The 15,805-nt window shown below is 36.7% G+C and overlaps 1 protein-coding gene across 6 annotated transcripts; it reads left to right on the plus strand.

Annotated features, from left to right (window-relative positions):
- The first annotated feature begins 536 nt into the window (after positions 1-536).
- papolg (poly(A) polymerase gamma) lies at positions 537-12,527 on the plus strand. 6 transcript variants are annotated; one of them, XM_077236989.1, is made up of 23 exons: positions 537-695; positions 1,301-1,468; positions 2,980-3,046; positions 6,052-6,133; positions 6,272-6,381; positions 6,465-6,518; positions 6,600-6,711; positions 6,803-6,892; positions 7,145-7,283; positions 7,456-7,528; positions 7,616-7,736; positions 7,819-7,903; positions 7,982-8,035; positions 8,337-8,456; positions 9,129-9,238; positions 9,359-9,480; positions 9,581-9,744; positions 10,213-10,325; positions 10,453-10,655; positions 10,832-10,912; positions 11,083-11,142; positions 11,215-11,315; positions 11,400-12,527. In XM_077236989.1, exons 1-22 carry the CDS (start codon positions 679-681, stop codon positions 11,311-11,313), a joined length of 2,244 nt encoding a protein of 747 aa, XP_077093104.1. In that variant the 5' UTR covers positions 537-678; the 3' UTR covers positions 11,314-11,315; positions 11,400-12,527. The 6 variants fall into 6 exon arrangements, with proteins under 6 accessions (XP_077093104.1, XP_077093103.1, XP_077093102.1 ...); XM_077236988.1 differs by having other exon boundaries at positions 11,215-11,330; positions 11,400-11,526; XM_077236987.1 differs by having other exon boundaries at positions 11,215-12,527.
- Positions 12,528-15,805: the final 3,278 nt, after the last annotated feature.

Consider the following 15,805-nt stretch of genomic DNA (forward strand, 5'->3'; position numbering starts at 1 on the left):
AATATTGATGTAGGCTAGTTCTTGAGAAGCTTTTTAATGTCGTTTGTTTTTTGTTCAACTACATCACTTTCATCCATCAGTACTGTCGAAAAAATAGCTCAGTGTCGATAATCCCTCATTTTATGTTGAAAAAGGACCAAACTTGTCATGCAGTCTGTTGTAGCTACTACTTACGCAGATTGTTTGGTCACGTGATGCTGCCAGATAGCGAGGGGCACGTTGTCACAAATGGCCATCATGTATTCAAATACTTTTTTTGTCAAGGCCAGTGACTGAGAAAATGTGTACGCTTTTTTTTTTACATGTCTATGATTTCACTTTCAAAATAAACCTATTCTGAGATATATCCAACCGAATAACAACAAGCCCCGATCTCTACAGGATTCCTACGTTTTAACAGAGAGTGCAGATTTTCTTCAATAATATAGAAAAAATACTATTTATTAGTCGTCTCGCATGCTGCTCTGCTCAGTGTAGTCCAATAAAATCGTGATTGATATTTGAAAACATTCATCTGCTAGTGTCAGGCCGCAGAGCATGTCGGGAGATGTCTGTCCGGTGGGCGCCATATTGGAGCAACAACTATTGTTATAAATTGAGACGGGGCTGCTGCTGGCTGAGTTTACATGTTTTCTGCGCGTTTGTTCTGAAAATAAGTGGATATTTATACGCAAGGTCATGAAAGAGATGTCAACGTAAGTGTTCCATGTCCCAAAGGGATTTTAGTAGAGTTAACGGGTTAGTTGTTGATTTAAAAAAATGCCATGCTAGGCTAGTTTAGCCAGTTTATTAAGATAACGGTGAGAGAATGTAGATTGCAGCTGATAAACGGCCCGATTGTGTGTTTTTAATTTAATAAATTATTACATGACAGTGGTAAATACACGCATGCTTTAGTCCGTTGCATTTAAACAAAGTATTTTGGTGGTGTTTGTCAAGTAATCTTGTCTTTGTTTACACAAACATGGATTGGGCAATGCACGGTTCTTTCAATGCTTGTTTACGTTTCATGAAACGAAGCTTATTTGAATGTACAATATGATCTGCCATTGTTTATAAAGTTAAGCATATACACATAATATATAGGTCTATGTGTGTGTGAACATGAATATTTATATATTACTATTTTGTACTGTCATGATATGTTTAGAGCACCCCTTAATTTTTGTAAAGCTTTTTTGCTCAATACTATTTGATTTGTTAATAATATTAATATGTAATGTCTCTACAGTGCAGAATGAACCTTTTATTATTATTATTATTATTATTATTATTGTCATGATTGTGTCTTCATTTGCAGGACTGGTGACAGTACGCTTGGCGGGCAGCAGCCTCGGAAACATTATGGCATCACATCTTCAATCAGCCTGGCCTTTCCCAGAGAGATAGACCATATCTACACTCAAAAGCTCACTGAGGCTATGAAACCATTTGGAGTGTTTGAGGGTGAAGATGAACTCAATCACAGGTGAGGGCTTTCATTTATGTAACTTTTCAGTGGTTAGAGACTGCCACATGTTTGTTGCTATCTGTCTAGTGTCTTTGATGAAAGTACCAACACAAACCTTTGAAGGATCTTTACAGTCAACATATCTGGAGCTATCTGTATGCAAAATGTTCTTTATTGGTTACTGTTTTTGAAAGTATGATGACAACTTTTTATTATTATTTTTGTCATTGAAAACTATATGAATATTTGGGCACAGTACACCAATCAACACTTTCTAGTCCTTAAATGACAGTGCGTACTCTCTCTCCATGTTACTTTCATCCAGATATCCCTGTTTATTTGTCAGCTAAGTCCGTTGGATGGATGGAAATATTTGTTAAAACTACAGATCATACTTCAGCATTTTTGTATGTTTTGGAAAGGCAACAAGCCCAGTACATTATATTTGTTTAAGTAACTCTACTTTTTTGTAGGGCATAGCCATTCTCTCAAGTCATGTAGGACAGTTTAAAAAAAATTAAGATTTAGTACCCCATAGAAAGCCAAGTTTTATTAAAATCCTGTTTTGCCAGCATTGAATTGCCCCTTGAAGGTTGTCATTTTTGAGGTTTCACCCTCCAACATTTAGTCAATCCTATAGTACGTTTTTGAGTGCCCTGGAATTAAAACGCAGAGTGGCCGCCTCCAGTTATGTGGTGTGTGTGCTTGGCTTAGGAGTCACTGTGACATAGCAGTAACCACTTGATAATCATGGGACCAGCACTGACCCTGAAAATATTATAAAATATTATTGAGTGTCTTTGTCTTGGAGATTTGTTCCTTGGTGGAAAATACAATTTAAAATATGTATGTAATTGCTTGCCATCTAGTGCATAATAAAACAATTAAATTCTATATATATTTAGATTTTTCTTTTAATAACTGGAATATTTGAACATTTTACATAATTACTTATTGTAAATACATGTAGAGTATGTATGTGCAAATGCGTAGTGTATAAGCTACGCTGTCAGGCTAATTGTGTATCTGTATGCTATTCTGTATGCTATTTTCATTAAAATGTAGTTCAAACATATCATACAAAACATGATTTTGTGGGAATTGTAAGCAGGCTCTAAAGAAAGTACCTATTGGAGTCCTGAGACCCGATTTCAAGACACAAGACCTGATTTCTCATGACAGTGGTGCTCTATCTTACATAAAAGCATAAAATTAGAAAAATTATTGCAATCTTGCCATACCCTAGCTCACTTTACTTGCTTAAAATGAGACAATAAGAAATTGTGCAAAACGCTCATGTAACAGATTTTTGCATGCACCCAATTCAAATAAATATTTTTTTTTTTTTGCATATTTAACTAAACTCATGAACTTCTAACAATTTTTACATGGTTTTTGTTGCTGGTTAAGCAAAAATCCATAGACTTTTAATAGTTTTAGGTGTATAATTTACCTTCTACAAACTATTTTTTGTCAGAGTGTCTTCTATGTTTGTAATGACTAAGAGAGATGTGTTTGTGTCTGTACAGGCTTGCAGTTCTTGGGAAGCTGAATTCATTTGTTAAGGAGTGGATTTCAGAAATCAGTGAAACAAAGGTAAATAATACTACAGGTCTCTTGGCCTGTTACGTCATCGTCACATCACCTGTTATTAAGGATGGGAATTCGAGAACCGGTTCTTCTTCAGAACCGGTGCCCAGTGAACCGATTCCTTGGAACCGTTAGCATGCTTGCTTAACGATTCCTCTTATCGGTTCCGCTCGTTGCAAATGTGTCATGACGTCACACACGCGCTACGTTGTTTTGGTTATATTTCACGCGAAAAGACGACAATACAGTCACTTGCAACACTTGTAAAATTTCAATTTCGTCAAAGGGAACTACCTCCAATATGCAGAAACATTTGGCCACACAGCATGCAATTAATTTGACGCGAGTGTGAGTAATTAAAAATGCTCCAACTACTTTAAAAGCCTACATCTGGGCACATTTATGCTTTTATGAACAACCTGGTAAGCACGACCTGGAGAAGAGACAGTGCATGTGCGCTCATGTCACGAACAAATAGAATATGCAGGAGGTAATACCACTAACTTGAAATACCACGTTAGCCGTGTTCACTCGAGCTGTTATAACGCCTGCAGAGTCTGACTGCTTTAGAGTAAGCATGAGCTCCAATATTACCCAGATCCGCAGCCAAAAACAAATCATCTAGGCTTGGGCGGTATCCAAATTTTGATACCGTCAAACCTCCTCCCTATTTTACCGGGGTATACGGTATTACCGTGACTAATTAAAAATTATGACATAAGGCTCAGACAGCGTCACCAAACTGTTGGCTTGTGCCTACACCGTTCAGAAACTGAATACCAGATCGGGCAAAAAAAAAAAAAAAAATCAAGGCCAACCCGTGCACGTTGTGTCTGATCCCGGCTGACGGCATTAAATATAATATGAGCCGTAGCCCTATTTAGACTCGACTATTTCTAATACGTGGGCCGTTATAATATGGTGGTGCCAAATAATTATTTAACCCAGGTGCTGAGGGGGTGGTAGATATAAATACTATTTATAAATGAGCAAAAATAGGACAGTTGATAATATTTAATTATTTTAATTATGACAATTGTATTCATTTTATTAATTAATTTAAATTAAATTAACAAGCAAGAAGTGCATTTGTAAATCCGGTGACACACGTCCATTGATTTTTTATTAATACAACTTTTCTGTCAGTGCTGCAAAGATTAAGTTGACGATCGCCATCTCCTATTGAACGCGCATATAGAGAAATGCAAATCATGGATTACATAATCAGAAGGTATAGGCCAGCCTTTTTCTTTTCGTTTTGAATTGTTTCGTTTAAAGAAATTGACTATTGATATCTCCGTAGTGAACGCGCCTATAGAGAGAAATGCACATCATGGATTAATCAGAGAGTATGCTGCCTATATTTCTTTTCCTTTTGAATTGTTTCGTTTAAAGAAATTGATGAATCGCCATCTCCATAGTGAACGATAGAGAGAAATGCACATCATGGATTACATAATCAGAGAGTAGGCTAGCCTATTTCTTTTCGTTTGGAATAGTTTCGTTTAATTTGATGATCGCCATTTCCGTATGAACGCGCATAGAGAGAAATGCACATCATGGATTAAATAATCAGCGAGTGGCCTATTTCTTTTCGTTTTGAATTGTTTCGTTTAATGAAATTTCAAGCTTTATGATGAGATTTCAATGCAAGTGACCGCGGCGCACCAGCGCACGATCATGTCATGATTATGTTGTCTGCTATATTTGATTCTTATTTATTATTGGTTGATAAAAAAAGTATTAAAATTAAGATACAATTTATACAAAACAAAATTCACTTTAAAGAAAGGCCTTTTACAAAGTGAAAATCAATTAAGTGGTCAATGTCTGACTCCCGATGCATCCCATCTTACTCGTGCTGTTCAGTTTTCATTATCAACGTAAAAAAAATAACATTATAATATTTTAACAAATATAAACTAATGCGCTTATTTAATGAACTCGGGGCAAAATGCATCCTCGCAGCAGTGAGTGGGTGGTTGTTTCGGAGATGCGACATTAGGTTAGAGGTGTTTCCATCTCTCGCTGTCACCTTTTTTATTGCAACATTTACAAATTGCCTCGTCAGTATTTACCGCCTCTCTCTCTTTCTCCTCCACACTGTCACTTGATGACAACTACATAAGCATTTTTAGGCATTGAATAAATTATATTTATATATTATATATAAGTGCCGGTAATGACGGTAATGAAACTGATACGTTGCTATTTTAAGACCCCGCGGTATACGATATTACCGAAATACCGCCCAACCCTCCCACCCGCCCTAATGTTATCTGATTTAGGTATCCGCACCCGATGGTCAAATTACAAGTATTCTGTGTTACGCGTGATTATAAATGGATGATCGTCTTCAACAACGGACTCGTTGACGGAAGCGCGCGTCTCAGGGTAACATTATACAATGATGAATGAGCGCTGCTTTTAAATGAACATTTCTTTAAAACAAAATTGATTTGACAGAATTTCATTTTCTTAATGGCATAAACAGACTTTAGTCCCATGAAACTTTAACTGGAATGTCACTGTTTCTGTCACTGCGACTTCCCGAACAGGCGAACACACACACACACACACGCATGCGCACGCACACATCACTTTTGAAGTAAAATTGAAAATTGGATGCAGTGCACCGCGATGCTTCGAGATATCGAATTGAACTGAATCGATGACATGATAATCGTAATCGAACCGAACCATGAGACCAGTGTAGGTTCAAACCACTAATACTCTGTGCTGTGTCTTCTGATCAGATATTAAAGCGAGTTAATACAAACAAACACATTTGTACTTATTCCCTCACCCAATGAGAATCAATAAGAGAATCTATAAGGAATCGAATCGATTAGCAATATCGATAATGGAATCGGAATCGTTAAATTCTTATCAATTCCCATCCCTACCTGTTATGTCAAGAAGTTACTTTTTTTTTTTAACTTTTTTTTTTAACTTTTTTTTTTATCAAGAATTACAAGTTGCTTTTCTAAATAGTCTCTTTTGCCTCACAGAATCTTCCACCGTCAGCAGTAGCGAATGTTGGTGGCAAAATCTTTACTTTTGGGTCATATAGGCTGGGAGTGCACACTAAAGGTACATTTGATGAGCTTTCCTGTACAGTAAAGCAGCAGAACATTCTTAAAAGTCTTTCTTACCTTAAGGTTGCAGATCTTTTAAGTTATAAAGAGGAATATGTACCCTTTGCATATCAATATGTTTTTTTTTCTTTAGGTGCTGATATAGATGCTTTGTGTGTTGCCCCACGTCATGTTGAAAGAACTGACTTTTTTTCATCTTTCTTCGAAAAACTAAAACGGCATGATGAGATTAAGGATCTACGGGTGAATACCTTTTCCATTACTCAGAATTTCTGCCACTGCTTTGTTTTAAGAGTGACTTTATCTTGTGTATAATTCCTGTTTAGGCTGTGGAGGATGCTTTTGTGCCAGTGATCAAATTCAAGTTTGATGGCATTGAGGTAAAGCATCTGATGACGAATTGTTTATGATATAAGCCTGCATGATATTTATTTATTTACTTTTTGTCTTTACCCCCTCAGATTGATCTGCTGTTTGCCAGGCTCGCCCTACAGTCCATTCCTGATAACCTGGACCTAAGAGGAGACTCCCTCCTCAGAAACTTGGACATCAGATGCATTCGCAGTCTAAATGGTAATAACCTTCAAGAATTTATGTTTTAATGTCACATGTACAGTCTTAATTTCTCTATTTCATAGATTTACTTTTTATGTACATTTTGCAGGTTGCCGTGTTACGGATGAGATCCTATATTTGGTCCCTAATAAAGAGAATTTCAGATTAACATTGAGAGCGATTAAATTGTGGGCCAAACGTAAGTGTGAATATTTTTTTTCATTGCCTTTTGAGACTTTTTATTATTATTATTGATCGAGTATAGGAGAACAGAAATGATGGGGAGAAAAGGGTGAAATCGAAGAGGGAAATGAAATTGCTTCACACTCATGAGCACCACAGCTCAATGTGTCTTAACGTGTTAACCACTAGTTTCTGATGTCTTTTATTCTAAATCTTGGCTTTGCTAAGAATGCAATTCACTGATTTTTTTTTTTTTTTTTTTTTTTAGGCCGTGGAATATATTCCAACATGCTAGGCTTTCTGGGTGGAGTGTCCTGGGCTATGCTGGTGGCCAGAACATGTCAGCTCTACCCAAATGCTGTTGCCGCCACACTTGTGCACAAGTTCTTTCTGGTCTTCTCTAAATGGTGAGGTCACAGCACATGTGGTTCATATGGTGGAACTGAAACTTCACGTATTGTGTACTATTAATGTCTAGTCCATATCCTGTAGTCATGGAATGTCCATTGCTTTCCCCCCCCTCTCATCTCTTCACTGCATATTCTTTTTTAATTTTTCGTCAAATTTTTACTTCATCAGGGAATGGCCAAACCCTGTGCTTTTAAAACAACCTGAAGACAGCAATTTGAATCTCCCAGTCTGGGATCCGCGGGTTAGTATTATGTTCATCGTATACAGTTTTTCTAGGCTTTATGAAACTTTTCTGATTTCACTCTACCATCTGTTGTTTTACTTTAAGGTGAATCCATCAGACAGGTATCACCTGATGCCAATCATCACGCCTGCATACCCACAACAGAACTCTACCTACAACGTGTCTACTTCCACACGCACCATCATGAGTGAAGAGTTCAAGAATGGTATGTCATTTAAGTCAAAGCAGGTCAGATACTGGCCATCCCCCTTGACCATTGCTCATGTTTCTAATTTTTCTGTTTTAAGGTCTCACTGTTACAGATGAAATTCTTCTGGGTAAAGCCGACTGGTCCAAGTTGTTTGAACCTCCCAACTTTTTCCAGAAGTACAAGTAAGTGGTTATCCTTAGTGTCATATCAGAGATCAATTCCAGTAAAGTTTGAACTTAATGTTGGTTTTTTTGTTGCAGGCATTACATTGTCCTTACTGCCAGTGCATCCACTGAAGAAAACCATCTAGAGTGGTAAAATTAATTTCTTGGTGCTGCTTTTTTTGTGTCTGCAAAAATTGTTCTCATTTTAATTGGACTTAGTAATATTTGTCAGAGATCTCAAATTTACCTCCCAACCCCCAAAAAAGTATTAGAGTTTGACTTGCTTGTATGGGTTTGTACTAAAATGTTTTCATTCCACTTAAACAGCATACTAATAATAGAAAAGGCTACACTTAAACTCAAATTCACGATCTACATTCTGAAATCAGTTCATTGGGTTCTGTTTCTGGAACCACAGACTCTTCAAATAATGATGTTCTGGCCTCCACAGGATTGGACTGGTGGAATCAAAGATAAGAGTGTTGGTTGGAAATTTGGAGCGCAATGAGTACATCACCCTTGCTCATGTCAACCCACAGTCTTTTCCCGGTTCAAAAGAGAACCGCAATGAGTAAGTCATAGATAGGTCCAACAAATTGTCTAGGTATGAGTAATTTTATGTCACAATATAATGTTTGATTGTTTTTGTTTTCTTTGTCGGGTTTACATTTTATATTAATTCATAGTGAAAATACTCTGCATTTCAAATAAACGTGGTACCATTTTTGCATAATAGAAAGAAATCTTTTACAAGTGAAATGTATTTAATGTATTTTTTTTTTTCTGGAACTTGTTGGACGCAAATTATGATTTTATCATACAAAGTGCCTATGTAAAAGACAAAATCTCATTAAACATAAGGTAATGATTCCTGTAAATGCAAAGCAGTCCTGCACAGATTTATATCTATCATGGTGCAGACAGTATGGCAAAATCTATACCAGTTGACATTTCTATTGTACTTTATCTATCGTATTGTCATCCTGTCATAAAAAACACGAGGCTAATGTTTTGTTCATTAAGGCAAGAGGACAGATGATGCGAGGACACTATTGGATTTGCTCCGATTATTATTTTAATTTTATATATGTTCTCAGGGTTTCAGCTTCTGCTTCATACAACCAACTTTAATCACCATTTTATAATGCCAATATTTATTTTGCTGATATCTAATGGCCTCTATATAGGGACTAATAAAGAGAAATTAAAAATGTTTATACATTTGCATGCTGTTTTTTCACAGGAATGAATTTGTTTCCATGTGGTTTATTGGAATCAGCTTCAAAAAACTGGACAATTCTGACTGTGTGAATATTGACTTGACCTATGACATCCAGTCTTTCACCGATACTGGTAAGCTGCTCCGTCTGTGCATTCTGTTTTCCTCCATTGTCCTGTTAAAGTTACTGGTTATTTTTGGTGTAGAGAAAACGTGGGGTCTTTTAATGTCTAAAAGCTGGATTTCCGTTGTAGTTTATAGGCAGGCCAGCAACATCAACATGCTAAAGGATGGCATGACTATTGAGGCCACACATGTGAAGAAGAAACAGTTGCATCATTACCTGCCACCTGAACTTGTGCAGAGGAAGAAGAAGGTAAAACCACATAGTCTTCTAGTGTTTACATTAATGATCAATGCTCTTGGTCTCTAAATCTGTATAGCTATATCTGTAACCTATCTCTATCTCTTGGCAGAGTTTGGGAGATATAAACCGAAGCTCAAATGGTGGTGGGTCGAAGCGCTGCTCCCTGGATAGCAGTCAGCTGGACAGCTCCAGGGACACAGACATCGGCACCCCATTCAGCTCGCCTACACCAGTCAGCCAACCATGCCAACCAGTCTCCACACCTGAAGACAGGTAGTGTCACTGATTGTGATCAAATACTTGTGATTTATTGTAACTGATTTATCTGGTTTACACCAAAGAATTCTAAGGGATTCCTGAAAGATTGGGAGTTTAAGTGAATCTCAAATACCTGCCCAAGGGGCTGAGCGGGCAATTTTAAATTGATTGTATCAAACATGACTTTAAGCAGGCTTTTAAGAGATCTAGGGGTTGGAAGAGAAAACGAGATTTTTTTCTTCTCTTGCTTCAGTGCACAAATAATAAATGTCACAAATTGCAGTTTTTTTGTGGTCAAGCTAATTTTATGGCCTCATTCTCAAGCACAAGAAATGCAAAAATATGAGTTGGCCGAAGTGTCAAAATGCTGTTACATAAAATTTACTTATTTACAATTACCTAATTTTTCAACATTGACAGTAATTTTTTAACCTTCTATTTCTGTATAAGTATCTGTATCTTTTATCTCCCTCTTTTTTTCAGTAGTATCAGCCTACCCAGTCATCCAGTCCTTGTATTCATGGACAGCCCACCAGCATCAGAATTGTCGCCTCCAAAACCAGAACAGGGAATGTCAATTCCAGTCATCGGCTCCAGTAAGGGCCATTATATCTTCTGTCATTGACTAGTTCCTGTTTTTCTAATGGGGAAACACATTTGTTAGTGTTTTTGTAAGTTGCAATTCATTCTGATTCCACTCATTTAGTACGTTTTTCTTTTCAGAGCACATCGCCACTCCAGTTGCCAAGCCTCCAACACCTCCCGCTGGCAACACCATTCCTACAGTGGTGGGCCGCAGTGTGATACCACGCATTACCTCTTCCTCCCCTAGCCCAACAGACCTGCCCAACAGTGTCAATGGAGCACCAAAGAGACCTCACTCTCCATCTCTGGAGGATCCACCTAAGAGGCACAAAGACACAGAGGTTTCACAAAGCTCTTTATTTGCTTTTTCGTATACCATTCAAAAGCGCACACACACAAAAAGAAATCCATTATGAATGGTCAACCTCTTCATTTCTGAGGAACACTAATAAAAATGGAAAAATCCTATCTAGTCTTAACTTCAAGCATGCCTTAATATGTGAATGATATGCTTCAGGTGTTTTCTGATGACTCTGCGTTTAAAGAACCGAACCCTCCAACTAGCAATGGCTTGGATGGTGATGATGGGCAAACAGTGGTGAGTGTGTATATATATATTTTTTTCTTCATGTTTATTGCATTAACCACAGGTGTACACCACAATTGGATCATTTCACTGAAACTGTTTTCTTGCATCAACACAATGAGACCTAATGCAATGTTTGTGCAAAAAAAAAAATCCTGACTCCGCCCCCCTATTTGTCACAGGAGGGTCTTGCAGAAACCAAACCTATGCCAATACCAACAATCGATACATCAAGATCACAGGTAATTGACATGCAATTATTTTCATTATTTAATGTCAAAATTGAAATTAATTTAATAGTCTTATGTTTTCAGAGACTACCCAGTAAAGAGCTTCCGGATGCATCTTCCCCAATCCCCACAAGCAACCTCCGTGTGATTAAAAATTCAATCAGGCTCACCCTTAACCGATAACAGTGAGCTATCTACAGGTGACGTGAATTGTTGCTGTTGCTGCCACTCTTGGGTTTGCCCTTTAAACTATTTTTCCCCTTTTCTAGAGCATTTGTCTACACGGGTTTTCCCTTAAAGAGTGGAACCACACCCGTGTAACAGCAGTGCTGCTTTTAAACTGCTACTGATATTTGGCTGGTCTTCCTGCTTGTTAAAGAGTTGGTGTAAAGTATTGATTTATCCCCCCCCCCCCCCCCCCCCCTCCGAATGCTTGCTTAGACATCTATTTGAGCTTTTGAAACCACTTGTACAGTAGAGTAGTTTGTAAATAACTTTAAAAATCAATGTTAGTCTTTCTATGCCACCTTAATGTAGTTTTTATTAACAAAAAAAGTTGGAAAAAAAATTGTCCTGTTTGTCGCTGTAAATGAGATTCTTTGTTTGTCCAAAGGTTTTCCTTGCAGTCTTTTTGTAATGGCTGTATTGATTCTGGTACAGTATCTGGGAGGACCTTTTGTGTGGGGTGCGTATGTGTGTGAGTGTGTATTTGGACCAGCATTAGTAACTCAAAACCATGACTCCCATTACCGGTAACAAACGCTGCTGCCACTCCATAGTTTCGTTATCAGCTCAGAACAAAATAACCGTATTAGATCTGAGGTTTGGGTTTGTAGGGCCTACATTTCAAAGCAGGTTTGTGCTTTTACTGTGAGTTTGCTAAATGATAAACAAGTCCATGTTGGTTTTGCGTGTGCATGTGCATGATTGTAATTTCCTGCGTCTAGGGCGTCACCCCCTGCGCCTCCCATGGAGGTCTGAATGGCAGTGTCTCTTGAACATTCAGAACAGAGACTAAATAAGATTTCTGCCCTCTTTCCATTTATATTCCATTTTTCCTCCTTCATCCCCCATCCTTTCCACAACCTACTGCCCCTGCCCTGTTGGGGTGTACAGAGAACCTAGGCTTACTATTCATTTTGGGGTTTCTTAACATTTTATTTATTTGTACCATTATAATTTTTTATATCACAGGTATTGCAGTTTAACATCTTTTTTTTCTAGACATTCATTTCATCGCTCAGTTTGAATCTTCCTGTTACCTTTAGGACAATTTAAAAAAAAATCTACTTGTCATATTCTTTTGTAGGGCAAAAGTTGTATTTGAAAGGGTATTTTTGTATGTAATGTAAACTGCCTTCTTTACATTTGAGAACATAAAATTCACAAAACCCCAAGTGGCTCCTGTCCTTTTTTTTCCACTTTTCCTAAAACGTTCTTGTTCATGACAACGATTATTTTAAAGAGAAAACGGGACATATATTCTTTACATGCAGTGTAGGTATTCATGTTGCAACCAAGTAATAGCGCCACAGCTTACGATGACGACACCACCTATGGGCCATCCCTGCGACGTAGTTATTACTTGTGAAGTTGTAAACACTCGTCTCGTTGACCACAACTCTCACATAGGATGTATACTAATAAGCTACAAATAACAAACTGTTAATTACAAAAAAAATGTTTAACCAAGTAGAGTCAAAGCGTAATTTCTCTCGAAGAAGTTATTCTTTCACTGTTGTTGGAAATAAACTTCCTTGTTCGTGGGAGATTCCCAGTGCGTGCAGGGGATTACCCTTTCATGGGTTGATCACTTGCGTGAAATTTTAGTAAATACATGCGGCGTCCATTTTAAAGAATATTATGATACTGGTCATTCAATCTCTTAAAAAAAATGCACACACCGTGTCAGAACGATCTGATGTAGTTTTTTTTCTTTCAAAGTAGGTCCTTGTTTCTTAAAGAGATAGAAACGGCTATCAATTCAAAATGCAGGAGAACATCAAGAGGGGAGAAACTCCCAAGTCTCTGACTTGCTGAAGTGAAACTTGTAGTATAAAATAAAAATTTTCGTGGGATTTCAAACAAGTATGTATTTACTTTATTTTTAAAACAAGAAAATGTAAACACATTAATTATTAGTACACCTTGACATTTCTCATTTCAGTTCTGTCTAATTTGAATTTGACTTCGCACTATGCACTTCCCTTGTTGGATTGGCTGCGCAGACGACGAATAATATGGCAAGCCATATTAACAACTAGTAGGGTACAACGGGGCTAAAGGCACACCTTAAGAAGAAATGTGCTTTTTACTATTCCCATAGTGCATGATTGCAGGGGGGGGGGGGGGGATTGTATTGAACATTTATAGAGCAACAGATTTTGTGTGAAAATAAATCATAAATCACACATTTATACAAATATATGCTTAAACTAAAATAAGTTAATACTTGTTTAAAATGAAGTTAGCAAAGTTTGCACTATTTTCTGTTTATTTTGATAAAATAATTCAGTTTTGTTCTATAAATACTGTCATTAAAATGTTAATTAAAAAATAAAATTTAAAAATACATAATTATTTTTAAAAGTAAAGGTTCTGAAAGCATTAAATGAGATGGCACAATTTAATATAGATTTACAGTAGTAGCATTAAATCATATTTTGTTAAATGATGTTAATATCACATTTTTAAATATGGTTTCATTATAAATATGGTGATTAGTAAAGGTGAACACCCAATTTAATATATAATATTTAAAATCTGAATCTAACCATGTAAGGTCAACAAATGGAAAAGTCAGCCAGCAATTTATTAGATTAATAATTGTGCCTTTAGACCCGACAGCAGGGGCGCCTTTTACATATTCTGCCGTTGTTGAAAAACTTGCTTTAAGCTTGAATAAAACTGAAAATCATTAAGAAGTCCTTTGTCTCAAAATATATTGAATAATTTTAAACATTTTAAAAACATCTAATATTAGATCAAATTAACACAGAATCAACTTTGCACTGCTTCCCGTGATCATGTCAAGGATCAGCCAAATTTCCACATGCATCTGATTGTTTGGAAAGTGCTGCTGCAAGTTTTTGTGCCATCTAGTGGTTAAGAGGAAAATAAAATCAATGGAGCCTTTTACACCCTGGAACCTTTAGCCCTTTTGTATCCTATCTATATTTAGTTGCTAATACTTTTCTATTTAATATGTAATCCAATAGTAATTATAATATTCAATTAGTCACTATTCATTATTTTTTTCTTTCTCACTATCCCAGTCTGGTCTAGTCTTTGGAAGTCCATGTAATGATGTTTTGCCCTTGCAGTGAAAAAAATAGTTCCTCAATATAGTGATAAACTTTCATGGCCTTACAACTACTTTTGTTTGAGGGCAAGCCAAATTCGCAAGAGGTGGCATTATGCAAATGTAGGGTGACGTAGTTACATTACGGAAGTAATGGCAGGACTACAGACAAGGGCTGCATCCGAAATCGCGTACTTACCTACTATATATAGGCAAAATACAGTTTTTGACTAAAGTTCACTGTAGACTACTCATTAAAGAGTAGGCAATAATTACCTAGATGATCTACTTCCAGCAAGATACAGAAGTTCACACATAATGGAGACTTTACTATCCCATGAGGCCACGGATTTGTGAATGGCAGTGAAACAGCACAACTTGGCTGGTTGGTCACATGATAATGACAACATGGCAAATGTATTATTTCCAGATTACATTCATACTACACACATTTATATACTATATAGAAAATGCTTTTTTAGCAGTTGCAAAGTAATTGCTTATTCAAAATAAATACAAGAGAGTATGTGATGTGCCCTGGGAAGATTTCCCACTTTTTCGGTTCGTTCTTAGCAAAAATATTTTTTCGTTTAGTCAGGTTCCAGAGCGAAATTAAAGAACGTAAATTCACTTTACCTAATGAGAGTTTGTGCAAAGAGGCTAATATTTGAAAATAACTATAAAAATTGCAGAGAGTCAGAGACAGGTGCAGTTGTATGCTAAGCTAAACATGTTATTTTGTTAGCTATTTAACATTTTTAAATGGTCTACAGCAGTGTTTCTCAACCTCTCCTGCAGGGACCCCCTGACAGGACATGTTTTTGTTTTAACCCTGAAATGGCACACCTGATTCAATTAGTCAACTACACATTAAGCGTTTGAGCCTTTAATTAATTGAATCAGGTGTGCCATTTCAGGGTTAAAACAAAAACATGTCCTGTCAGGGGGTCCCTGCAGGAGAGGTTGAGAAACACTGGTCTACAGCAACCGTCAACAAAGGAGTGCGGGCGGCGTGCCTTCAGTTGTGGATGCCGCTTTTAGCTTCAGATGACCATTCTAAAATTATTTTAGAGCTCCGGATTCAACCCACTTTAATTTCCTCATTTGTTTGAATTTTTTTTAATTACTGTATATATTAATTAACAGCATACAATTATTTTACTATTGAATTATTTATTCATTAAAATAGGCTATAGCCTAAATTAGGTAGACTACTTGCATCATGTTTGTGATTTTGTTTTTATTCGTCATGTAGGATAGATTCTGACAATTAAAACAAAAATCAGGCCTGTTTATTTGTTTAAGACATCAATTACTTAAGACATCAAGTTACTTAAAATGTTATTCTTGTATTTTACTTTTCATATTTGTAGT

Source organism: Siphateles boraxobius, unplaced genomic scaffold, assembly GCF_051911475.1.
Source record: "Siphateles boraxobius isolate OS27281-9 unplaced genomic scaffold, OSU_SipBor_1 20, whole genome shotgun sequence".
In the NCBI taxonomy this organism is placed as follows: Eukaryota; Metazoa; Chordata; class Actinopteri; order Cypriniformes; family Leuciscidae; genus Siphateles; species Siphateles boraxobius.